The sequence below is a fragment of the Panthera uncia genome, chromosome D4 (genome assembly GCF_023721935.1).
Source record: "Panthera uncia isolate 11264 chromosome D4, Puncia_PCG_1.0, whole genome shotgun sequence".
NCBI classification, from domain to species: domain Eukaryota; kingdom Metazoa; phylum Chordata; class Mammalia; order Carnivora; family Felidae; genus Panthera; species Panthera uncia.
Window position 1 is genome coordinate 80618169 of NC_064807.1, and position 25855 is coordinate 80644023.

Here is a 25855-nt window from a genome sequence, read left to right on the forward strand (position 1 = left end):
GGGAAGGCTGAGCCAGGCTGGGGTCCTTTGAAAAGGACCAGGAGGAGAAAAGAAGCTTCCTCCTACAGTGGACAGCTCTGAGGCTGGCCGCTGCTACAGAAGATACACCTGTCCTTCCAACTGCCCAGCTTCCCAGCCATCAAACAGCAGGCTCTGCTTGGACAGTAAGAGCAGTTTCGTTTATGTCCCTTTCTTCTCTTCAAAGGTGACTTTTTTTTTAAACTGTACAGCTTGTTACTATTGTTGAATTGTGGCTCCCCAGAGGATTATACGTTTCTAAGCATGGAGGCATCTGTGTGGCAATAAAATGTGCAACATTCCCCAACCAGTACATTTTTTTTAATTAAGAAAAAAAAAAAAGTTATCACATCCCACAAAATGATGTCCTGATGAACACATTCCCCGTGCAGGCCTTTCAAAATACTGAAGATGTCAGAAAGGGTCCTGAGGCTACTAAACCAGAGCCTTCACAGGACCCAAGCCATGGGTTCAATTCCTGACAGATCCACAACGGGTGGAATTATAATCTGCCATAGCAACTGGGTCTTCTCCCAGCTGACCATTCAGAAGACAACACTGTACCCTACCATACTTTTAAGGGGGAGAAATTAAGAAGAAATCAAACAGCTCCAGAGAGATGGAAACACTTGAAAAGCAGAGGAAAGTTCTCCGTTAAATAGTATGAAAGATCCAGGTTTCCCAAATGGTATTTAAGGCATTGGGAAGAAAGGCTGATTTCTCCCAGAGGGGCCCCAGCTTTGATGCCCAAACTGCCCTCAAACATCAGGCTGTGTAGTTTTGTATAGCAGGGTACCCTCAGGCGAGACAACCATAAATAGCTTAAAACAAGAATAGGAGATTCCATCTGTTTCTGGAATATTTCAGCAGCACCTGCTTTCAAGGTAAAAATCTGGGAGCCGTCCCCACTGCCTTCCTTCCCGACTCCCTTCCCCACCCCCCATACACTTATTTTAAACCAAAGCAGCTAACACACAATCCATCCAAAAGGGCTCTGCCACCGCACCTGCTTAAGGAAAGAGTCCTTTGATTTTTCTCCTGAACTATATGTCTTGTTTTAAAAACACTAGAGCAGTTAGGGGGAGAAACCAAAGTTCTTAAAACCACACTATTTTATTACTTCTAGCTTCTTTTTTCTCTGTGAAAACTGAGCTCTTCTGTGTTTATAGTAGAAATGAGTACAATTCAGATGAAAAAGGACGCAATAGTTGTTCCTGCCATTAAGTCAGAAAGTATTCCAGAAGGAAGATGGGTTATCACTTAACACAATTAATGTTGAAACACAAGCCCATATGCCAATCTGCATGGAAAGAAAGACAGTAATTCCCCAGCAAGGTCCCAGAAATGTATTTCGTTGTTATAGTTTAAAACAAACAAACAACTAAAGTTGAGGCTTAAAACTTCTCATCTAAATCAGAGTGCTACCCCCAAGGTGATATGCAGCAACCCTTCTAACACTATCCAGAAAATCCCAAGCATGTGTAAATACCAGTTACATGTATAAAAAGCCACTTTCCTTTTGGTCTATAAACATCGATATTTCTAACGCCTGCCCTATCATCTGAGCATGCTCCATTTGCTATGGGGGTAAATCCAAATTCTTGAGCATGTCCCACAAGGGCTTTCCCAACCTGGCCCCAAGACATTTATGGTATCATCCCCTACCATCACATCAGTATTCCATCTTGCCATATCCTTCATTTCTCTGGGCCTTACATGTCAGTTCTCACTGCCTAGAAAGCTCTTCTCCAATTCTCCTCCAGACCAGCCCCCAGTGATTCTGTAAGACCTAGTTTAACTGGAAACCGTCAGCAACACTTTCTCTGATTCCAAGCCAGAGATGGGCACTTCCTAATCAGTGACCCCAAAGAACCTCGCACATACATATTTTTGATTTAAATAGCACTTATCACATCATATTTTCCTTGTTTACATAGTCCCTTCCCAAAGACTTAGTGGCTCCTAGGACAGTAAGTGTAGCCGAACCGAAACAGGAGGGGAAGTAACAAAATCAGAGGTGGTCTGGGAACGGTGCACCCAGAAGCATATTAAGTTTTAAATTTGGTAAAGGACCAAAAGTATATATTGTTTTCAGTTTGTAAGACCAACTTTAAAATTTCAGCTCATCAAAATCTTGAATGACATCTGAACATGATATCTGAAAGGTTCTTATAGAGAACTGGGGAGAGATCTTTACCTCTGTATCAAGGGAACTTGAAGTGAATAAAAAGCCAAAGACCAAGTGTTACACATTGTTCACTCCTGGTTTATACTACCTACTAAGATACTCACTAATTGAAGAAAAATCTTACATGTTAAACTAAAAAAAAAAAAATTTAGATCCTGTCTTGATGAAACAAGTTATTTCTTCCCAAAATGTATAATAGGGACTGAACAGTTTGATATAGGTACTAAGGCAGTTACTCAGGGGCGTCTGGGTGGCTCAGTCTGTTAAGTGCCCAACTTTGGCTCAGGTCATGATCTTATAGTTCATGGGTTCAAGCCCCACGTCGGGCTCTGTGATAACAGCTCAGAGCCTAGAGCCTGCTTTGGATTCTGTGTCTCCCTCTCTCTCTGGCCCTCCCCCACTGGCACTCTGTCTCTGTCTCTCTCAAAAATAAACAAACATTAAAAAAAAAAGCTACTCAAACTTTCTCAAGAGCTTAAATAAGATTCCCATACATAAGAAAATTGTAGAACACAAATATGAACCTGGACCACTTTCTTACACCATATACAAAAATAAACTCAAAATGGATGAAAGACCTAAATGTAAGACAGGAAGCCATCAAAAGCCTCGAGGAGAAAGCAGGCAAAAACCTCTTTGACCTTGGCCGCAGCAACTTCTTACTCAACATGCCTCCAGAGGCAAGGGAAACAAAAGCAAAAATAAACTCATCAAAATAAAAGGCTTCTGCACAGCGAAGGAAACAATCAGCAAAACTAAAAGGCAACTGACAGAATGGGAGAAGATACTTGCAAAGGAAATATCAGATAAAGGGTTAGTATCCAAAATCTATAAAGAACTTATTAAACTCAACACGCAGAAAGCAAATAATCCAGTGAAGAAATGGGCAAAAGACATGAATAGACACTTCTCCAAAGAAGACATCCAGATGGCCAAGAGACACATGAAAAGATGCTCAATATCACTCATCATCAGGAAAATACAAATCAAAACCACAATGAGATACCACCTCACCCCATCAGAATGGCTAACATTAACAACTCAGGCAACAACAGATGTTGGCGAGGATGCAGAGAAAGAGGATCTCTTTTGCATTGTTGGTGGGAATGCAAGCTGGTGCAGCCACTCTGGAAAACAGTATGGAGGTTCCTCAAAAAATTAAAAATAGAACTACCCTACGACACAACAATTGCACTACTAGGTATTTATCCAAGGGATACAGGTATGTTGTTTCGAAGGGGCACATGCACCCCCATGTTTATAGCAGCACTATCGACAATAGCCAAAGGATGGGAAGAGCCCAAATGTCCATCGATGGACGAATGGATAAAGAAGATGTGGTGTGTATACACACACACACACACACACACACACACACACACACAATACAGTATTACTCAACAATCAACAAGAATGAAATCCTGTCATTTGCAACTACATGGATGGAACTAGAGGGTATTATGCTAAGTGAATTTAGTCAGAGAAAGACAAATATCATATGACTTCACTCATATGAGGACTTTAAGATACAAAACAGATGAACATAAGGGAAGGGAAGCAAAAATAATATAAAAACGGGAAGGGGGACAAAAACATAAGAGACTCTTAAATATGGAGAACAAACAGAGGGTTACTGGAGGGGTGGTGGGAGGGGGGATGGGCTAAACGGGTAAGGGGCATTAAGGAATCTACTCCTGAAATCATTGTTGGACTATATGGTAACTAACTTGGATGTAAATTAAAAAATAATTAATTAAATAAAAAAATTTTGTTAAAAAGCTCCTTTTGGGGCTCCTGGGTGGCTCAGTTGGTTAAGCGACCAGCTTCAGCTCAGGTCACAATCTCACGGTTCATGAGTTCAAGCCTCGAGTCAGGCTCTGTGCTGACAGCTTGGAGCCTGGAGCCTGATGTGGATTCTGTGTCTCCCTCTCCCTCTGTTCCTCCCCCACTTGCACTCTGTCTCTCTCTCAAAAATAAATAAAGATTCAAAAAAAATTTAAGAAGTTCCTTTATAAAAAGTAAAACATTTAATTATTATGTGACATATCTCCCATAATCCACACCCACAAACAACACAGTTATGGCTTTGAACTCTTATGCTCCTTCTGTTTCTCCAAAACCAGAAGTTGGCTATAAATAACATATTTCATTACAGTTTTAGCCTTGATGAAACATGTGCCATTTGGACAAGTCGGAAGTCATGAAAAAAGTATGGTTCTAGGTCACTTTATGATACTTGAAGGATTTCAGAGGTAAATGCTTATACCATAACAGACTCAGCTGGTGCTACCTGAAAATGCTAATTCTGCCTCACATTCCTGGGTTTATAATGAAGAAGGACTAACTTACACGTATCTATTGCTCTCTAGCTGTGCTTTTTTAATTCTTTTAATGTTTGTTTATTTTTGAGAGAGAGACAAAGAGAGAGAGAGACAGAGAGACAGAGGGGGAGCAAGGGAGGGACAGAGAGAGAGGGAGACACAATCCGAAACAGGCTCCAGGCTCTGAGCTGTCAGCACAGAGCCCGATGCAGGGCTGGAACTCACGAGCCATGAGATCATGACCTGAGCCAAAGTCAGATGCTTAACCGACTGAGTCACCCAGGTACCCCCACCCCCAGCTGTGCTTTTAAGCCAGTATTGACTACCATCCAGCAAATAGTTAAATAATATTATGGCGAATCTCAAGGAAAAGTAAAATGCCTAAATATAAAGAACTAGTCAACCGTGGGACAAAATAATGCATTTGAACTTTACAAACCATGGTATTTGTGTTAATGAGACTTGTTCATACCCTAGCACAACTACATTTCTGTCAAGGTTAGCTGGTGACAGAATTAGACCTGTGTTAAAAATAAACACAGGGCTTCTTCATCAGGAATTCTTTCCTTCATGAAACAAGTATTACTAAGTGCCTACTATGCATAGCCATTACTCTGTACGTTGGGTATATTTGGGAACAAAACAGATAAAAATTCCCAGGCTTCATGGAACTTATATTCTAGGGGGAAGGAACAGACAACACTTCTAACAATGGACCCAATAACTTATATTGTATGACAGGTATCTAAGAACCTTTCATTGTGAAATTAAGTTTGAAGTTTCTAACACTGATGGCCTAGTCCTTTACGGATTTTATGGACACAATGCCTGTCATTCAACACGAGATCTCCACAGTGAGATTCAAGAGGACCTCTTGTAACTAACAGAAATAAGTCTGGGAGTATGAACCACATCTCTCTACTACTGTATTTCACACTTTCTCTTGAACTGGTGTCCCATGAGGCCTGTCCTGTCACTCAGAGCCTTCAGTGTCCTATTCTTGCATTCAAATGGAATACATCTCCATGTCTGAAGGCCATGAACACAGTATGTTGGCCAAGGGCTGCACTAAGTGCTGGAGATACAAAGTTGCTTAAGACACTATCTTTACCCTTAATGAGTTCATTTTAGAGGAAGAGGAGGAAGAGGTAAAAGGATGATGCAGGCTTATGAGCATGTAACTGAAGTATGCAAAGCATGCTAGGTGCCCCCAGAGGTGAGGATGATTACTTGATTACTTCTGCCTGGAGAAGGCTGCTGTGGGTGGATGGATAAAGGTGTCAAGGCAGAAAGGCCCAGAGACTCATATGGGCCAGGAAGCACATGAGCTTGGGAGAGCAGTCAGAGAGGGAGCGATCCTAAGAAGCCAAATTCTAGAACAGTGGAGACTATGTCTGCACAAGACACAATCACTGGGAGCTACCCAGCCCTCCCCACCATGAGAAGAAATGGAGAGCACAAGTAGAGGTGGCTCATGAGCACACAAGCTAGAGCACCGGGCACACTGCGAACAGACACTGGACCTCAAGGCACTGGTGAACTAAAGGGAAGGCGTCTATTGCTGGTGAGGATGTGGAAAAACAGGAACCCTCTTGCACTGTTGGTGGGAATGCAAACTGGAGCAGCCTCTCTGGAAAACAGTGTGGAGGTTCCTCAAAAAGTTAAAAATAGAACTACCCTATGACCCAGCAATTGCACTGCTAGGAATTTATCCAAGGATACAGGAGCGCTGATACATAGGGGCACTTGTACCCCCAATGTTTATAGCAGCGCTTTCAACAGTGGCCAAATTATGGAAAGAGCCCAAATGTCCATCAACTGATGAAAAGGTAAAGAAGATGTGGTTTATATATACAATGGAATACTACTCGGCAATGAGAAAGAATGAAATCTGGCCTTTTGTAGCAAGGAAACTGTCCAAACTGTAGCATGGAACTGGAGAGGGTTATGCTAAGTGAAATAAGTCAGTCAGAGGAGGACAGATATCATATGTTTTCACTTATATGTGGATCTTGAGAAACTTAACAGAAGATCATGGGGGAGAGGAAGGGGAAAAAAATAGAGGGAGGGAGGCAAAACATAAAAGCCTCTTAGATACAGAGAACAAACTGAGGGTGGATGGAGGGCTGGGGGAGAAGGGAAAATGGGTGATAGGCATTGAGGACGGCACTTGTTGGGATGAGCACTGGGTGTTATATGTAAGTGACTGAACCACGGGAACCTACCCCAGAAACCAAGAGCACACTTTACACACTGTATGTTAGCCAATTTGACAAGAAATTACATTAAAAAAATAATAATAATAAAGGAAAAGCATCTGGAAAAAAAAGCAAGGAGATGAAGCATCTCGAAAAAGCAAGGAGACTGAAAATGCTAATAATAGAACCTAGGCCTAAATCGCACCTGCATTCTCCCGGCAGACCTCTCCACTCTCCACTGAACATGCTGCCAACTTGTCACCCAAGGTGAACAGCAGACCCTTCCATTCAAATGCCAGTCTCAATTCAGCAATGTTCCCAAACGAAGCCACAGGGGGAAGTGGCCCTGTGCATGCTTTTTGCATATGTACAACCTGGGCAAGCGAAGTGAGCTTTCCGCCCGCCATGCTGAATACCCGTGAAACGCGTGTCCCAGACTTCATCTGGACTCTATTTTTAACCACAATCACTATCCTCTGGCCCTAGAACATCAATAGTGAGGAGACATTGTGCCGCGGAACCGTCCTATGCTTTATATATAGCATACTACAGCATGATCATACTTCTCCCCAGTTTGTTCTGGGAACTCCTCTAGGGCAGGGACCAGCTAATAGTAGGCACTCAAGTAAGGGCTGACGAACAAATGAATGAATTAACCCACCAAATTCTTCCCACAGTTCCAAGCTGGGATAACAGAGAGAAAACAGACCAATTGTTGCTTTTTTTTCATTCTAAATGATGGCAGCATGAAGGCTAATCAACTAGCTTCTTGTAAGCACGCCATCCATGACCCTACGCACAGACACGCAAAGTCAAATACACACTGTTGATGTTTTTACATCAACAGTTTTCCACTCTCAGAAATTTGTTGAGTGAACGAGATAGTGCCAGTTCAGAGTCCCACCCCGCCCCCCAAACATGCACATCCCAGCTTTGAAAGGAAGAAACATTGTAAACCAAAACATTATGCAAAAACAAAAAACAACAACAAAAAAGCCTTTCTGCAAAACTTTAAGAACTTGTCTTAAACCTCCATCTCCTCTAAATGACTATGTAAATATCAGCGCCCTAGCCAAGTCTAAAATGCAACGTTAGGCAAAATGGAAGAGAAAACTTTGTTTAAAAAGAAAAAAAAAATCCAACATTGCTGAATCAAAATGTAAATCATCATTTACATCAGACGCTAATGCTCCAAGTGGGTAACCCTTGGGCCTGGGCTCCTGAGCCAGCTTGAGAGCAGTTACACACATTTAATCTCACAGAGCATCCGCATTGTACCTCCTTCCCGTGGTCTTTCCAGCGGTTGCCCTCTAGGGCTGAATTACAGACCTCATGCTTGGTGAAGAAGAGAGCTGACTTTGCTGATTAACAACAACAATAACAACATTTGTGCGGAGAAATGTAAACCAGACTGACAGTTATTGAGCAAAGGTACTTCAAAAGTCAGCCCCTCTTTCTCCTATGGTAGGAGTGTGTATGTGTTTGGGGGGCTGGGATGGGAGGTCTTTTCTTGGTGAGGAGAGGAAGAAAGTGCAAAAACTAATGTACCAGAGAACCACTCTTTCTGGAATTCATAGAGTCTGGCCTTTTATCCCTGGGCGCAAGCCCAAGACTGGGGACCCGGGTTTTGTCAGGGGCGCCTCCCTGCTGTCCTGCCCGGGGCTGCTCCACACGAGCAGAGAGAGACAGGAGGCAGGCCCCTCTGACACCTACTTAACCGAGGCAGATGGAGAGGAGAGTGTGTGGGATGCCTTTACTTCCCCCTTAGGAGGCGCCCAGCAGGAGCCCACAGAGCCAGCAGCTCCAAAATCGGATTTCCACACATCCTCCCCCTCCTCGCCTCCTCGGAACACACCTTGGCCCTCTGGCAGGAGGAAACAGAGCATTAGGCCAAGTGTGGCTCTGGTGTACAAAGGGGTTTGGAAGACCTAAAGAAGCCTTCTTCCAGGATCCCATACTTTTTTCAAACCTCTAGAGAAGTAGCCCAGTTGGGGAAACAGTTACTCCCTCACTGACCCAGAGAGGGCAAGGGTGTTACTTTGAGGAGGACACAATCAGTGTCTGCAAGACGTCCTGAGCTGCAGACACATACTTTATTAATAATCTTACATACACAAAATGTCCAAGGGAAAGCCTAACAGGCGAATTTCTGACAGCTCCAGATAACAGCGGGACAAACCGAAGCCATGCTGACTCCCCAGCTTCCACAAACTCCACAGAAGCCATGATCCCTTTCCCACCCAAGGGACGTGATGCAAATAAATAAATACAATTATCTGCAGAACTTAGAGTGCAGGAACAACGCTGTGGAGTCCTTCTCCCCGAATGCAGTGACTTGTGGGAAACAGATAGGAAAATAAGGAGAACAGCTGGAAAATTTAATTGCAGAGGAACAACGTGGAGGCTGACATTGTTTCACGGAAGTAGCCAAGAGCCAAAGCCACTCTCCCTTACCTTAAGATACAGAAGCAGCTCTTCGCCCCTGAAGATAAGCGGCAGAACCCGAATCTCTGTTTGCTGTCAATGTCAGTGAGCACGAACGTGAAGTTCTGGCCAACTTGGCTAACTGTGAGGCTGCGGCAAAGACAGAACAAAGGGAAAAACGAATGTGCAGTGAGTTTCTTGATAAAGTTTCTAATCACGACAAGTCGTTGAACCTGTAACATTTCCTTTCTCAGTGAAACTCTACAAATGAACTCAAAATTTACACACTTGAAGGGAACAGACTGTGAGCTAGTAAAAAACAAACAAACAAACAAAAAAGACCGCAAGCAGCCCATTCTAGTGACCACCTCACTACCAAAGTAGCTACCAAACCTTCCATTTACGGAGTTCAGGCAGGTAGCCCTGTTAATCATCTCATCAAATCCTGAAGATACATCCTATTAACCTCATTTTATACATAGTGACCACCTCATCACCTCATTGGAGCTCCCATGCCTTCCACAGATTGAGTTCAGGCAGGTAGCCCTGTTAATCATTCCACCGAATCCTGAAAGGAGCATTCTATTAACCTCATTTTATAGACAAGGCAACAGCCTAGGGCAGCACTGCCTAAGGTGCCAGCTGGTTAGCTGCAAAAAGCTGGGTTTTAAACCTAGGCCTTTGTGACACCAAAGCCTACCCTGCCAGCTTGCTGTTAACCATGTTCACCTGACCATTCCGCTAGTTCAGAAAACAAAATGGCAACAGAACTTAAGCGTCTACTGTGTGCCAGTCACCAAGCTGGACACTTGATATATTCCATCTCATTTACTCTCCAAACAACCCTGGAATTTAGATGATGTTCCCATTTTACAGGAAAAGCAACTACAGGACGGAATAGGCATGTAAGCGAATCATGTTCACAGAGCTTCCAAGGGGAGGAGGTGGAATTCAAGAGGGCGAGGTTAGTTACTACTGTCCTGAATTCTTGTATCTTTCACAACATTGGGGTTCGGGGGGAACATGTATGTTACAGGACAGAAATACCAAATGTCTTAACAATGCAAGGTGCTAAGAAATGGAAACAGGCTTTAAAGACAAACAGTAAAGAAAAAAAGCCAAAAATTCCTGCATCGACACAAAAATCAGCAAGCCACGCATAAAACATAAAATAGGAAATATGTTTCAAGAGATTAAAAAGCATGTTACTAATCAGATTAATCTAGAAACGTTTCTGGCGTTTGCAAAATGTTTTTAAAACCCCCTTTTTAAAATCAGTTTACCACTTAGTTCGGATTCCTTTTTAAAAACTTAAATATTCCAAATTCTAATACACAAACCTATGCTAGCGTAATATTTTAGAATTTGACATCGAATTATTCAAACGAACTCATTAACTTGTATTTTACATATAGTGTATTTTACAAAATATACTCAAATTGATAAATATTCAAATCAATGCTCTCACCTGTAATTTACTTTATAAGTTGCCAGCAGAAATGAAAAATCATTCACCAAGCCCCTTCCAAAGGCAGATAGATTTACTGAGTCTTTGGAATAGGATACGTAGTTAATTTTTCAAATATGGATAGCCTTCATTTCTAACACTTCCTTATACAAACCACACAAGAAAATTAAAATGAAAGAGACTTTCAAGGTATCCCAGTACAACAGGGTCAATGGACCCTACCTGGTCATGTTTAAGGAAACAATTCCATCCCCTAGAGGGTGGTTACAGAGTACAAGAAAATAATTCAGAAAGAAAAGAAAGTGTTCCACTCTCCCTTCTTAACTAGGAAGGTGAGCGAAAACAAGGTGGCAATTTAAAAGCAACGTGGTAATAAAACAGGTGTAAGTAATGCTACCCCTCCACCTTACACAAGCCAGGAGAAGGAACACATTTCTATAAAAGTTATAGAGCTGTCCAGGGGACACCAAACTCTACCTTCCTATGGCTGTTATGTTTTATCAATAAAGCTTGGATACTGTGTTACTATGGTGATTTAATACTATGTTTTAAAGGGGGATTATATGATTAATTTTAACAAGGTTGAGAACTGAAGATGTGTGAGAAACAGGATTCTAGCTCACATAATTAAAGTGATTGGGGAGAAAAGTGGGCCTCACTGGGGGGAGGAGAAAAAAACTTGAATTATTAAAATATTTAAAGCAACAGGTCACAATGATTTCTAAATTACAAATAAGGTCATGCTTTTGTGACATACTATTATGTGATCATATAAAATATGACTGTTCATTATTTTAAGTCAGGGTGTGATTTCACTTCTAGAATGTTTAAAATGAGGCATCTGAGAAGGAAGGGGTATTGATAGGACTGAATGAAAAGAAAACACCCGGGATCCTTAGGAAAAGGACACAGAATGAACACAACTTGGTTTGTGAAGTGAGTGTCATTAATTTCCCTATTTATCTTTTCACCACCATTAAAAATGCTGAAAATGCTTTTAGCGACATCCTAGGCTCAAAGAAAGATTCATTACTCATTTACTTGGTTCAAATCCCAACTCAATCACTTGCTAACGGGGCCTTCATTTAGCAAGTTACTTAACCTCTAAGCACCTCAGTTTCTTTACCTGGAATAACAATGAGAGACCACTGCTCAACCCAAAGGAGGTTTTGGGAATAAGTGAGGTAAGCATTTACCATAAAGGCCAGTCCATAATAAAAACAATTAATAAGAGAGATGCAAGCTGTCAAGTTACCGTCGGAAGGAAAACAAAAATTCATATTAAAATCATGCATTTGCTCAGCATCTTCCTGACGGACTCATTTTTGTAATCCTTACGAGTGGAGAAAGGAAGCCTGCCTTTCCCTCTTCTCAGTTGCATCTTTTCAGTAAAGGACAGTCCTTTGGGAGACCAAGGGAGCTGCTCATGCTTACAGTAATGTAAACGAGTAAAGGGACACAGCTTAGGAGACAACATTTGTTATTCTCAGTTGATTCACCGTTTTTAAATCCTAACAGGGTAGGGGTGCCTGGGTAGTAGTAGCTCATTCAGTTAGGCATCCAGCTTCAGCTCAGGTCATGATCTCGTGGTTTGTGGGTTTGAGCCCTTCATCAGGCTCTGTGCTCATAGCTCAGATTCTGCTTCAGATTCTGTGTCCCCCGCTCTCCGCCCCTCCCCCAATCGTGTACACTGTCTCTCAAAAATAAAAAAAGATAAAAAAAAAAAAACATTTAAACACTAATAAAGTACAAGCCACTTAAACAAACAAGCAAAAGGGGTCCTAAAGCAGCAAACTCTCAAATCTCTTCTCCTTGGACAATCTGCAATAAACTAAAAGTTAGGCAAGGGTGCTCAGAGGTTAAGTTGAAGGGTTCTCAATCTCTGAGGAATCTTGTCATTCCCTCTCCGCTTGCTGCTGTACTGTGGGAGAGTGTTCACTCTTTCTCCATAAAAATGACTTTGGGGAAAGGGTCTGCTTCGTTAGACGCTGCAGGGTTTGTGTCTACCTCCAGTATCAGAATCCAGAACTTTTTAACAGGGATCAGAGATTTCACAATGATTAAAACGGGGAGGAACTGCAGAAACCATCTGGCTCGAGTCTCTTGCTTTATAAGATGGGAAAACTGAGGCACATCGTCTTTTTGTCTTGTTGGTTTTGTTTTCTCAAGGTATCAGGACTAAAACGAAATTCCACGCCCCATTCTGCTTCAAAGCCCTCTCCATCCTGCCAGCCTCCACTAAACACAATGAAACCCTTCCCTCACCTCCAGCGTTCAACTCCACTGAAGGAACTCAGGTATGTGAGGGATCCAGATAGTTGTCTTCTCAAACAGACCCACTGCCCACTGAGCAAGGGAAACCAAATTTGAGTATTTCCAGAAATAAGCCCAGGAGACCAGGGCCAACACCACCCTTCACTGCACTTCCCAAGCCGAGATGAATATGGAAAACAAGGGAGAAAAGCAACGAATATTCAAACCAGATGTTAACATTCAGGCTGACTTGGAAATGCCTGTGAACCATTCAAGGCTCCTCCAGCAGCATTTTGCTTAATCTCGAAGTTACTTACAGGTTCAGTGTATACATGACAGGAAGCATGTCAACAGACAGGGTGATTTCAACCTTCCAGGGAGAGATGGGATTTTCCGTATTATCTCACTTTCAGTTTAGCTGTCCATCTTATGAGAGCAACTACTAGACTACTATCCCATAAGAAGTGCTCACCATCTGTCCTGCTACAGAGATTCCCAGCTAGCGGGAAAGGAATAATAAACAAGTGTACCACAAAGCATACAGCTTGTACCAGTGTTCTGTGAAACCAAAGCAAGAACAAGGAGGGAAGAAAATGCAAGAAAAGGCAAAGCCCTATTCAGACAAGGAGGTTAGAGACAGCTTCTCAAAGATGACAAAAGACGAGCTGGAGCAACGACTTCAGAAACAGGGGACCGGGTGTTTCAGGCAGAGGAATGAGCAGGGCAAAGATTCTCAGGTGGGAAAGAGCTAGGCATGTTCAAGGATCTCAAAGAACACCAGTGCAGCTAAGATACGGGAGCTAAAGGGAAAGTGGCATGATAGGAAGTTGCTAGATAAAAGCAAAAGCCAGATCATACAGAAAGCCTCATCGGTTATGGTAAAAATTTGTTTTGTTTTGTTTTGTTTTTTTTGTAAAGGTGATGGAAAGCCACTGACAGGTTTTCATCAAGGGAATAACAGTCTAATCCAATTGTAAATGTTACGTGGAGAATAGTTTAGGAGAAGGCAGAAGTAGAGGCAGAGAAAATAATCAGGAGGCTACTGGACTAGTCCAGGTGAGACAAGGTAGAGGCTTAACTCATGGTGGGAAGAGTGAAGGTGGGGTCCGGGTGGAGAGTTCCAAATTACAGCCAGCTGGTGTGCATAATGACAGGCTTGCAGATGTACGGAGAGTGAAAAGACAGCAAATTACTCTTTCATGATACAAAACACCAGTTTGCGGGGAGAGCTAAGAGTTCCATTCAGGACATGGTAAGTCTGAGAAACCCTGAGATAGAAATGTCAAGTACGTGGTTTAACATACTACCTAGGAAATCAGAGGGAAGGTTTGGGTTGGAGCTATAAATTGATGTCATCTACACCCAGATGTATTTAATGTCACAGTAAAATACAAGGTCACTTAGCGAGAGCATTCAGAGAAACAAAAGAGGATCAGGACGAGATTACCCATAGATAAAAGACCATCAAAGGAAAAGTGGAGAGCAGGCAGGAAGGAATGGTCAACTGTACCCATGAATCAAGATGGGACAGAAAAATTGAAGTGAGCGATATACAGGTTGCAGATGCCCTTGATAAGAAAAGCTCGAGGTGAATGACAGAGGCAGAAGAAAGACTGAAGAGGGCTGAGGGGTAAGCTGGAGTGTGTAGCTAACTCTTCCAAGAAGAACAATGAACGGGAACAAGAGGATAGAGAACTAGCAGAACTGGTTTTTTAAGCTGCTCGAGATGATTCAACAGAGGCAGAGATTCATGACGCAGGAGCAGGAAGAAACAGGCCTTTGGATTCGAATCCCAGACATGCTGGTCATTAGCTCTGGGAGGGCAGGCAAGTTTGTACCTCTCTGACCCTCACCTACAAAATGAAAATACTTTGCAGAGTGGTTTTGGGGAGTAGAAACAATGTATGCAAAGTAAACTAGCATATAGTAGATACAAAGTGAAAATAATCGTTATGAAATTATAAAATTCGAGACATGGAACCTAACGTTCTGTCATCCTCAATTTAATATGGCTCACTAACAATTACCTGTCAAGCACCACTGCCGGGCCCCCCTAGTGCTGCTTTTCCTTTCCTTCTGTGCATACAGGACATTGGGCAGGGATCAAGTTTTATCATACTACCACATCTCAACCTTAAGTTACATGAGCCTCAAAGCTTCCTTCCATAAACCTTTCATCTGCCTAAGACTCAAGTTTCTCACATTCCAAGCTCAAAGATCCAAGTGGCAAGAGTGGCATTGACCCAAAATGTCTGGGGACCTAGAGTAGGTTACACACTGCCAGATACAGGGCAATACCTATCTGCTCGAGAAACTCACCAGATAATTTAGAGAGAGCTCTCCACTCCTTCGCCTACATGAACCTGACAAAGCAAAACTGAATCCTAAACTGGAAAATGAAAACAGTATCAAAACCAGAAGGAACAGGAGAGATCTAATCCAGTCCCCTCATTTTACCCATGAAGAAAACTAAGGCCCTTAGGGGAAACGTCACTTGCCACACATCAGGGACCAAGTCAGTGGCAGAACAAAAAATAAAACCTACGTCCTCCAGGTTGCTACCCCCAATGATCTGCCCACTAAAGCCCCGCTGCTTCACTGTTATCAAATGCCGTGGACAGTGATCACAAGGCGCGAGGAGCAAAACAGAGGTTGCAGATGACCCTGGTAAGAAAAGTCACGGGACAAAACCAAAGACGACAGACAGGGATGAAAATGGGCCAAACGAATCCGGTTTCACAAAGCAGAATATGATGAATGTGTAGACGCAGAATAAGGGCCAAGGTCTGGGCAGGCAGAGACTGACACACTAATCATGCACATTAGTTTCATTTTCTGCCTTAGGTTTCGTTCTCTTCCGATTTTAGAATTTTCTGCTTTTCTACAACAAATATACATTGCTTTGAAAGAAACTTTGATGGGGTTGTTTTTTTTTTTTTTTTGGTATTTCTTTATTTCTTTTTAATTTTTGTAATGTTTATTTTTGAGAGACAGAGAGAGGACGCGTGCACGCGTGCACACAGGGGAGGGGCAGAAAAAGAGGGAGACAGTATCCCAAGCAGGCCCCGTGCGGTCAGCAGAGAGTCTGATGCGGAGCTCGAATCCACAAACTGTAAGATTGTGACCTGAGCCAAAACCAGGAGTCAGACACTTAACCGACTGAGCCACCCAGGTGCCCCTGGTTACTTTATTTCTGGTGTGATGGATCTAATGGAGGTGGTGTGATAGAGAAAAAGTAAGGTGGAATTGGAAGTCAGATAAATGTGGGTTCCGAGAGCTGCTCTACCACTTACTAGGAGTGGGACCTCGGGCAAGGTTTTGAAGCTCTCTGAGCCCGTTTCCTCATATTTGGCATTATGGTGATGGTAAGCTGTCAAATGTTTAAACCTTTAGTGCAGGAGAACACAGCACACTGCCTGGCACATAACAGATACATAACAAAACAGCAAACAGCGTGTGAATCCCATCTGCGTCCCTGGTTACATCCTAAACCAACAAACTGCACCTTCCCCTGACCCTTAAAAGATCATGTCATTTCATCCTGTGCTCATGTCATCTGTGTGTACTGGGGTACAGGATGATTTATAGGGCAATCGAACGGTAGCTGACTTGCTGGTTCTGAAAGAGAAGCACAAACCTGGAAGGAAGGAAGAGCTTTTCCATCCTCCAGCGAGTCTCCTGAGTGCTCCGATTGAAGCAGGTTGCCAGCTACCAAGGGCAAGCAAGTAGCACCACGGTATGAAATGGCACATAAACCTTTTTTCTTCCCTTTTTTAAAAAAAAAATTTTTTTAATGTTTATTTTTGAGAGAGAAAGAGAGAGGGGGAGACACAGAATCCGAAACAGGCTCCAGGCTCTGAGCTGTCAGCACAGAGCCTGACATGGGGCTCGAACTCACAAACCGCGAGATCATGACCTGAGCCGAAGCCCGACGTTTAACCAACTGAGCCATTCAACAGGTCAAGTCAAGACTCCTTTCCACCAAGAGCCTCAAGTACAGCATAGGGTGGAAATAACTCTGCACTAGGAGTAAGAGTATGTTTCTTTCCCAGCTGTGATTACTTCGTTGTGACCATAAGCAAATCATTTCACCTCTACAAATCCTGGTTTCCCTTCTGTAAAATGGGACGTCTGAACCAGATGAATTTCATCTTGCTCCCACACACTTTCAAGGCCTCCTGTAGCCAGAGCCCAAGCTATCACGGTACACGTCACCCTCTCCCCAACAGGCTCCATCTGCTCTGGCTGAGCAAGCTCTAGGCTCACTCGTGGTTTCTCCTCTGCTTTGCTCTTCAGCACAGATGGGGAGGGAGGCTCTCCCTTCCACTTACCCCCTTCTTACTGTCCTTGCAGACTCAACCCACGTCTCCCCCACCGTGAGAAGTTTTCTCTGACCATCTCAGTCTTCTCTAACCTCACTGTCCATTTGGAGAGATACTCTTTAATGTGTGCTTGTAATACTTCCTGAACTACACTGAGAAACACATGGTGGGCGGGACCCCAAGTCCAATACCATTTCCGTGCCGCCCGACAGAGGGCTACACATTTGGAGACTTCCTTTGCTCTTTTGTAAAATAGATACCACCATCATCCATCTTTTAGAAGAAACAAATGAAGTACCAGTGTGGACGTGTCCAGCACGCTGACTAGAGTCAATTAAGGGCTCAAATACAAATTTCCTTCCTTTCTGCTCTGTTTGGTGACTGATGCTCCCACAACATGTTCTAGAAAAATGTATTCATTTGGGAGATGGACATCTACGTTGTGCTAGCAGCCTAAGGGGGCTGTGGGCAAATCCTAATTTCTCTGCAGCTTAGAGTTTGTTCAAATGAGAATAATAGCACCCGTTCTCATCTCTTAGGATAGGAGGATAAAGTGAGGTAACACATGAGAAAGCACTTTCTTTTGAAGAGCCACTGGCATTATTATTTTTCATAAGTCCTAGTTTCAGAAAGAAAAATCTTAAAACAACACAAAAGACAGTAAGATGTCAATGTTAACGGGTGATTTGATGATGACTGTGAAAATCCCACTCTTGATATAGACTAGAAGTGTCGGAAAGTTGTATTACTGTTCCTTGGGGTAGAAAAGTACAAATACTAAAAAGATTAGGAAGCTTTCTTTTTTGAACGTAATCACCTAGGGCATTACTCATCTCTCATGCTGACATATTTTCTAAAGCAAACGATATCATAAATACATTGGGGGTGGGGGGGGTTGTGGGCCTCAGAATCTGGGCATATCCATTCGACAGGGCCAACTGCAAAGTAATAAAAAAAATATTGACATTAAAACCTTTGTGTTTATTGTAAGTACACTCCATCATTATTATCTCTTCGGCATTAAAGTATGCAAAGGTTACAAGTGGGGAAAGAGAAGAGAAAAAAATACAGTCCCCAAAATAAAGTGAGGTTTTTTTTTATATCAATAAAAGTTATCAACACTTACAGAGTGTGGAACATAATGAAATGTAAGAAAGAACCATTATAGGGGCACATGGGTGGCTCAGACAACTCAATGTCCAACTCTTCATTTTGGCTTAGGCCATGATCTAACAGTTCATGAGACTGAGCCTGCATTGGGCTCTGGGCTGACAGTGTGGAGCCTACTTGGGATTCTTTCTCTCCCTCTCTCTGCCCCTCCCCCACTCATGCTTTCTCGCTCTCTCTCTCTCTCTCTCTCTCTCTCTCAAAATAAATAAACAAACATTAAAAAAAGAAGAACCATTATACAAGGCAAGGGTTAAAACAGATCCATAAAGGGACATGTCTGTCCCAAATCATTCTGTTTAAAAATATGAGAAACATGATTAGGGGAGAGTGATCTAAAGAGAAGCATTTTAGAAGAAAAATATTTTTCTAACAACAGAAAAAAAGGTATCAGGGGATTGGTAACCAAAACAAAAAACCTTTAGAACTATTTAAAGACTCTGCTTTCTCTCAAGAATGTAATCACCGAGACAGGTAGGGAAGTAGAGGGGTGTGGTTGCCATGAGAGGAAAAGAGGGGTGTACTAGGCTGGATCTAATCACATTGTGCATTTCTTCCCAAGTTCGATTTTAAAGTCAGTTAAGGAATACCTCTCCCAAACTGATCACCACTACAAGAAGTCATGTAAAAACGTGCTCTCTCATTTTTCTTTGTTAGATTCCTAACCACATTTTAAAACATTTCAGCTTTAGGGCTCCAGGCCTGGCTGGTTCAGTCACCAAAGCGTGCAACTCTTGATCTCAGGGTCATGAGTTCAAGCCCCATGTTGGGTGTAGAGACTACTTCAAAAAAAAAAAAAAAAAAACTTTAAAAACTTAAAAAACAAAATAAAAAAAAAACTTAAATAAAAACATCTCAGCTTTATTAATTTATATAAATATGCCCTTGCCATAATTTGTAATACATTTTATAGGCGACTGGAGGAAATTTCATGCATCGCTAATTCATACATATAAATGTGAAGTTTGCATTAAACGTCTCTCAAGAAAACCCTACCTCCTTGCTATTTTAAGAAGGAACAGGATAAAGAAGAGACAAGAGGACTCTCATTACAAAGACTGACCCTCTTAAAACTAAGGCTATTCTGTTTTGAGCATGAATCCACTGCTAAAACAACATGGGTACCAGGATTTAAAAAGGCCCAAGTCTGGAAATACTACAATGGCTGATTGGCTTAAAAATAACATGTTAGAACCAGGGAAAATAGTGATTATAAGTAGTTGGCAACATTCCAGTGCTGCTTTTTAGTACTCTTTTTCCTTTTAATACTCTTTTAAACTCCTTTGGCTACCAATTCTCATCTCACACCATTTTCAGGTTGCTGCCAAACAAAGCGGAATGCCCCTCCTACCAAGTGTAGAAAAGACCAAACAGCACACTCCCCACGTGCTCTCTAAACCACCAAAACCCTTCAGACCTGCCTGGTTTAGACACACTAAAATACAAGACAGAACCTTCCTGAAGATGGGCCATTGTGTAGTTTCCTTAGAACACATTATGGCAGCTATAACTTATAATGATATTTTCTAAAAGCCCTGTCACTAAAAGTGGGCTTTTGAAGGCATAAGGTAGGTTGCAAAAATAATGCTTAAACTTTAATGAAACACACAGGAGACATTTCTTGAAAATAAGATGAAGAAGACTGCTTCGACATTTTATTAATATTGTTAGTCAAGTATAGTTTTTATACAGTTAAAAAAAAGTTCTTCCAAAATTGTTACCATTAACTAGTGTTGTTTTTTTTTTTTCTTAACCCTCGGACTATTTTAATTATCTTGGAGTTCTTATATCGATACCTTTCCAACAGCTTACCAGAACGCAAAATCTAAGGTAATATTCAGATGGTTTTGTTTGTTTTTAGTCTAGAAAGCTATAGAAAATGCTTATTTGCCCATAGATGCCATTCTTAGCCACCTAAAATGCAAGATGCTATTTAGCAACATGTCTTTTAAATAGCTGAACACCTTTAAACAAGATAGGCCTGTGATCATTTAAATTTTAAGTTGAATCAAGGAAAAACAAAGTCTATATAATATTCATAAGGTCATGGAATAATGCAACATTGCTTGCTTAAGTTAAATATATTCATATTTAAGTAAAATTAAATAGCATTGGAATAAATACCAACCATTCTTAATCATGGTTTGAGACTGATAACCAAAATCAAAAATTTAATGCCGGGTGAAAAACATCTCACAGACTGACCAATGCAAAGCTCTAAGCTTTAAACTTTTTGATAGTGTCAATAAAATCCCCAGGAAAGGAGAATATTGCAACTCTCCTTCAAACATAGATGTTTTAAATCTTGGTTAAACAGACAGAATGTTAAGAATGGTGTGGTTTTTATTTTCCATAGCAGGTTTATTGACACTTTTTTTTCTAGTAAAGTTTGAAAATCTGACACTACCTGTCCACATAGAAGGGGAAACAAAACTTGGTCAAAGTCTGTAGAACTTCCTGTGGAGAGAAAGAGAGATAATTTATACATCTAATGGGACCAATAAATCTAGCATTAACCACGGCACACAATCTAGCAACTTTACCCTAAAGAAAGAGGAGACAGATGAAGAAATATGGGCTTTATCAATTACATGGGAGGAGTACAGGCAGTCAATCATGAGAAATAATAAACATGATCAAACTTCATTAAAAATGAAAAATTAATCAAGAATCACACATGGGCGAGCAGCAGGAGCCGTGCAGGAAAGCTCTGAAGGGAGGGAGGCGGTTGGGTTGCTGAGTGTTAACACCCCTCCAGGGACCATCTCCAGCCTGACCATATGGATCAGAGTGAATAACACCGAGCCACATGGGTTTGGCCTGGCAGGGCCGCTGTTGCTGGCACCGTTTTTGCCTGTTACCTAGGAACAGAGGGGGCCGGGATTAGACAACGCTTCCCTACATCAATAGGCCAAATCGCAAGCAGAAGAGAAAGCCAACTTGACGGTAATTGTCCCTGAACATTGTCAACTACATTTTTTAGAGTTTAAAACCTCATTTACTTACTTTATAAAGAAGCTGCCATCTCTGGCATAGATTTATTTTGTAATCACAACACCAGCAATTTTAAGTATGCACTATTTTCAGTTAAATGTCATTATAGATGGGCACACTTACCTGCTTGTAATTTGTGAAAATCCGAAGCAAAGTACCAGATTAGATACCTTTTTACAAACGTGTACATAAAACCAAACATAATATTTAAGGGAAGTGTACAAAAAGAGAATAATAAGCAGAGCAACATTGCGAAGATGCATAAAGGAGAGGCTTCTGACATTAAGACCACCACTACATAAGACACAATACAGTGTGTGTGTGTGTGTGTGTGTGTGTGTGTGTGTGTGTGTGTGTGTCTTTTCCCAAGAGACACATTTCCACATATATGGCATATATACACATAGCTAAACACATATACAAGTAATTAATTATTACTTCCTTCATAAAATTTTCTCTAGCTTGACTTAATTTAACTGCAGACTTGGACAGCCCACAGTTGGTGCTTATCATAAGTTCACAGACCAATGTTATAAATTTTAAAAAAGTATTCCTCTCATGCATTTGATTTCCTCTTTAACTATTTAAAATCCCAACCTCAAGACAAAATGAAGAACACATTGTTCGGCCATTGAGAAGCTGGTTCAAATTAAAACAAACCTGCCCATTGCAAATCCTAATCCAAGTGATAAATTATAGATCAGTTTACAAATGTAGCACTTTTCTAACCAATAATAATGAATTATCAATGCTAACTGAATTGATGCTTCTCGCTTCATTTATTTTTAAAACCAGTTCTATCATTCAAGAAATAAACCACATCAATCTAATAACCCACTCAATGAAGCAGAAAGCACACTGACTTGCTCTGCCAGGCATGTTCCGCCTACATAATTCAATTGAGCATATCCTATTTTTTAATATCATCTTGGACTGCTACTGTGTATATTGCAGTACTGTTAAGGCATGTCATGAAAGAGTGAAGGCAGAGGAAACTAAAAAATGAAAAAGAGTGGATAAGAATACTTCAGCATGTTCTATGAGGCATCGCTGACACATCAGTTAATTCCATAATGTGGCATTCAGAAGTCCATACATATTGTTTTAAAACCAGTCATGTTTAAATGAATTGCAAAAGCTAATTGAGAATCAGAAAAAAATTAGCCATTTCTTAGTGCATAATGTCAGTATCAGGCAAATATTGGGAAAACGGTCACAGAAAACATTCAACGTCTGCCGTCTTAATTCTAAAACATACTCTAACCCACGTATACAAAACTCTTACGATTTACATGCAAAAAAGAAATCCTTGCAAATTCCTTTCCCGTCAAGTTCCAGATACCACAAAGCATCTCCTGACTTCAGTATATGTACTGAGCATCCTTTAAAACTCAGTACCCGGTGCTCACTCACTGCCAACATCAGCTACAAAGACAGTTATCCTCTCCCCTCAGAAGTGACAGGTGCAGAAGTGCTTCTCTACTCTATGCTGGAGTGGAGCTGCCAAAAGGCCTCAAGATTTTTGAAAGAAAGGACCCCCATGGCTCCGAGGAAGCATTGTGCTCTACAGCAGAGTCAAAGGAATCTAATATGCCCAACTTATTACTCACTACAATATAGAAACTACTTACCACTTTCTAATGTCAAGAGTAATAACCAACCGTGAACTTGTCTGTCAGATAATATTAGAACAAATATCAAAATACCCAATGTGGGCTGGGTATAACCCACCTCCCAAGAGCTTTCCTTTTACCCAAGAAAGCAGTGATAAGTCTAATTAAGCAATAGGGCAGGAGAAGGGGAGGAGGGAAGGGAATATAGGCAAATGTAGGCACATGTTTGTGCATTACAATATGTTTCTTCATGTTTGTGATATTACAAGAGCTTGATATTCCAATTTAAGTCAAACAAGACAGTGGTGTGCTGTCAGAGGAGAAAACAAAAATGAGCATCTACTCTGTGTTAGGCATATTCACACATTATCTCAATCAGAACTGAAAAATCCACGTCTTAGTTTGGGAAGGGGGAAACAAGCAATGTATCTTATACGTAAAAACTGCTGAAATAGACCAGTTTTCTTAATACTGATTTCTCCCTATATATACACATCTAACTACCGTATCGTCCTTTTCCAAAGGAAAAAATACAATTACCTGGATAGGAAAAGTACCACTCCCTAATAGAGGGGACTTCAAAACCCTGATATAAATATATTTTGAGCATTATATTTATGGCAGAGTGTCTTTCAATGTTAACTCTACTGGCCAAAGTCACTAGGCAGTTAGCAACCCCTTTTTGCCCTCTCTGTGTCTTTGGCTGGGGAACTTTCTTTGTAAATGGTAATCTTCCTGTTTTCTCCCCTTTTTCTCTTGCCTACACAAGCTCTTTCAGACAACCAGCCTCAGTACAACCTCAACTACTGCCACATAAATCAGATCTTCAAGATGTAGTACGGCTGATGAAATGTAAATGACCTCATTGCTAAGGCAGGGGGTGGGGAAAATCGTGCCAGCTCTCCAGATCAATTCCCAAGTTTATATTTTCACAAATCTTTTTATGTACAGTTTGATTTCTTAACATTTTAATGAGCAAAAAAAGTGCATCTATAGTAGCCAGTCACCACAGTTAAAGTGCAGGGCATGAACTAGATCCCAGGAGAGAACCAGTCCACCATGTCACCGCTGGCTTTAGGACATTCGCCACCTGGTTCCACGTCCCCAGGTTCCAACTCTTTTCATAATCAAAACACTGCTGACATTATAAACCCCAGACGGGTTTTCTAAAATCCTTCCCAATCAATATATCCAACACATAACTTATTGGAGACAACACCGAGCTCATTGATTAAGGTGAGTTCAGTAGCAAAGTTTTCAAAATAAATGAGACAAGAATGCAGCATTCAACCCCTTGTGTCACCAGACAATTTATGAAATAGGCAATTTCTGAAAGGGCTTTTCTTCCTAACAAAATCAACGATACTTCATGTGGGAGGAAAGCAGAGCAGAGGGGGTGGGGAGATGCATGGAGGACAGTTGCACAAACCTTCAGTTATGCATATATCAAACAGCAGATTGCACAGTATAGGAGAGAAACAACAGCTACAAAGCTCTGCCCACAAGGAGATACCAAGCCTCAGAGTATGAACCAAACACGAAATCAACACACCTAACACTGGTTTCACTTGCAAATGGAAATCAGAAAAGAACTCGAGATTCACATCAGTCTCCTTTGGATTCGTTTCCCCCAGTGTGAATTCTCATCTGGTGAGAAGGCCCATCGAGGGGACTTGCTCCAATCTGGATAAAGTAAATTGAATTTTCGCTGAAACTGAGATGTGCTCTTAAAAACCTAGTAAAGTTTACGGGGCGCCTGGGTGGCTCAGTCGGTTAAGCGTCCGACTTCGGCTCAGGTCATGATCTCACGGTTCGTGGGTTCGAGCCCCGCGCTGGGCTCTGTGCTGACAGCTCAGAGCCTGGAGCCTGCTTCGGGTTCTGTGTCTCCCCCTCTCTCTCTCTGCCCCTCCCCTGCTCATGCTCTGTCTCTGTCTCTCAAAAATAAATAAATGTAAAAAAAAACGGTAATGTTTTTAATTTATAATATTATTCATCATAGAATTCTATCTGGAAGCAAAACTTCGAAGACTACATTTGATGCAGTCAACTGAGATTATGAATAATGAGGCTAACCAGTTCACTCTGAATTTGGGGTGTGGGTGGGGAGATGTACGAGATCCTGCAACGGCCATCAATTTGGATGTCAATACTTTGTTTTCATTGCTTCACTGAAACCCATAAACAAAAATTAGTTGTATTCAGCAGATGAAAACCACCGACAGTCAGACACAGACATACACACCCCACAAATAAATGCCATCTGAAAGACAAAAGTGCAGGCTGACTATAATGTCCACTGGGGTTATAGAATGCTGGGAGATGAGACACATTTTCAATAGTTCAAAAGGAAAAAGGAAATGTGTGCAGGCAAACATTCAAATAAAGGAAGCAGACAGCTTGAGTAAATGAATGTATATTTTAAAACACGGAGAGCTATAATCAGCCCCTCTTGTAGCTTGCTGAAAGCTCATACAGTGGTCGATAATTTACCTTTGTCCAAAAAGAGTTAAGGAGGGACAGACAGGGAAACAGAGTGGGAGAACGTTTCCTGAGTTTTTTTATATCCAATTTATTTGTTCATTTCAAAATGTAGACTGTGATGAAAAGATCAGTGGAGCTTAAATTCCTAAAATACTCTGTTTCAATGTTTAATTTTTTGTTTTTAGTAGCATGAGGGAAATGCTGACCGTCCAAGTCCTGCAATTGAGATGAGTGGCACTGACTTGAAAGAAAAGCCTTTGATTGATGATCTTAAAACTCAAGTTGAAAGTTAAAAACAGAACACACACAAAATCCAAACACGCAAAAAGCTAACAAAATTTCGATTTTAAACCATTTCAGGTTAAAACCAGGGACTCCAAGTAAAAGCTACCAGAGGTTTTAATGCGT

At 41.4% G+C, this 25855-nt stretch overlaps 1 protein-coding gene across 1 annotated transcript in view; it reads right to left on the reverse strand.

Annotated features, from left to right (window-relative positions):
• DENND1A (DENN domain containing 1A) overlaps positions 1-25855 on the reverse strand; it is a 436275-nt gene that overhangs the window by 281593 nt on the left and 128827 nt on the right. Inside the window, exons 4-5 of the mRNA XM_049630950.1 lie at positions 20767-20816; positions 9180-9299 (exon numbers count right to left, since the gene is read on the reverse strand). Of these exons, the coding sequence (XP_049486907.1) occupies positions 9180-9299; positions 20767-20816 (170 nt within the window). The remainder of the gene's footprint in view (positions 1-9179; positions 9300-20766; positions 20817-25855) is intronic.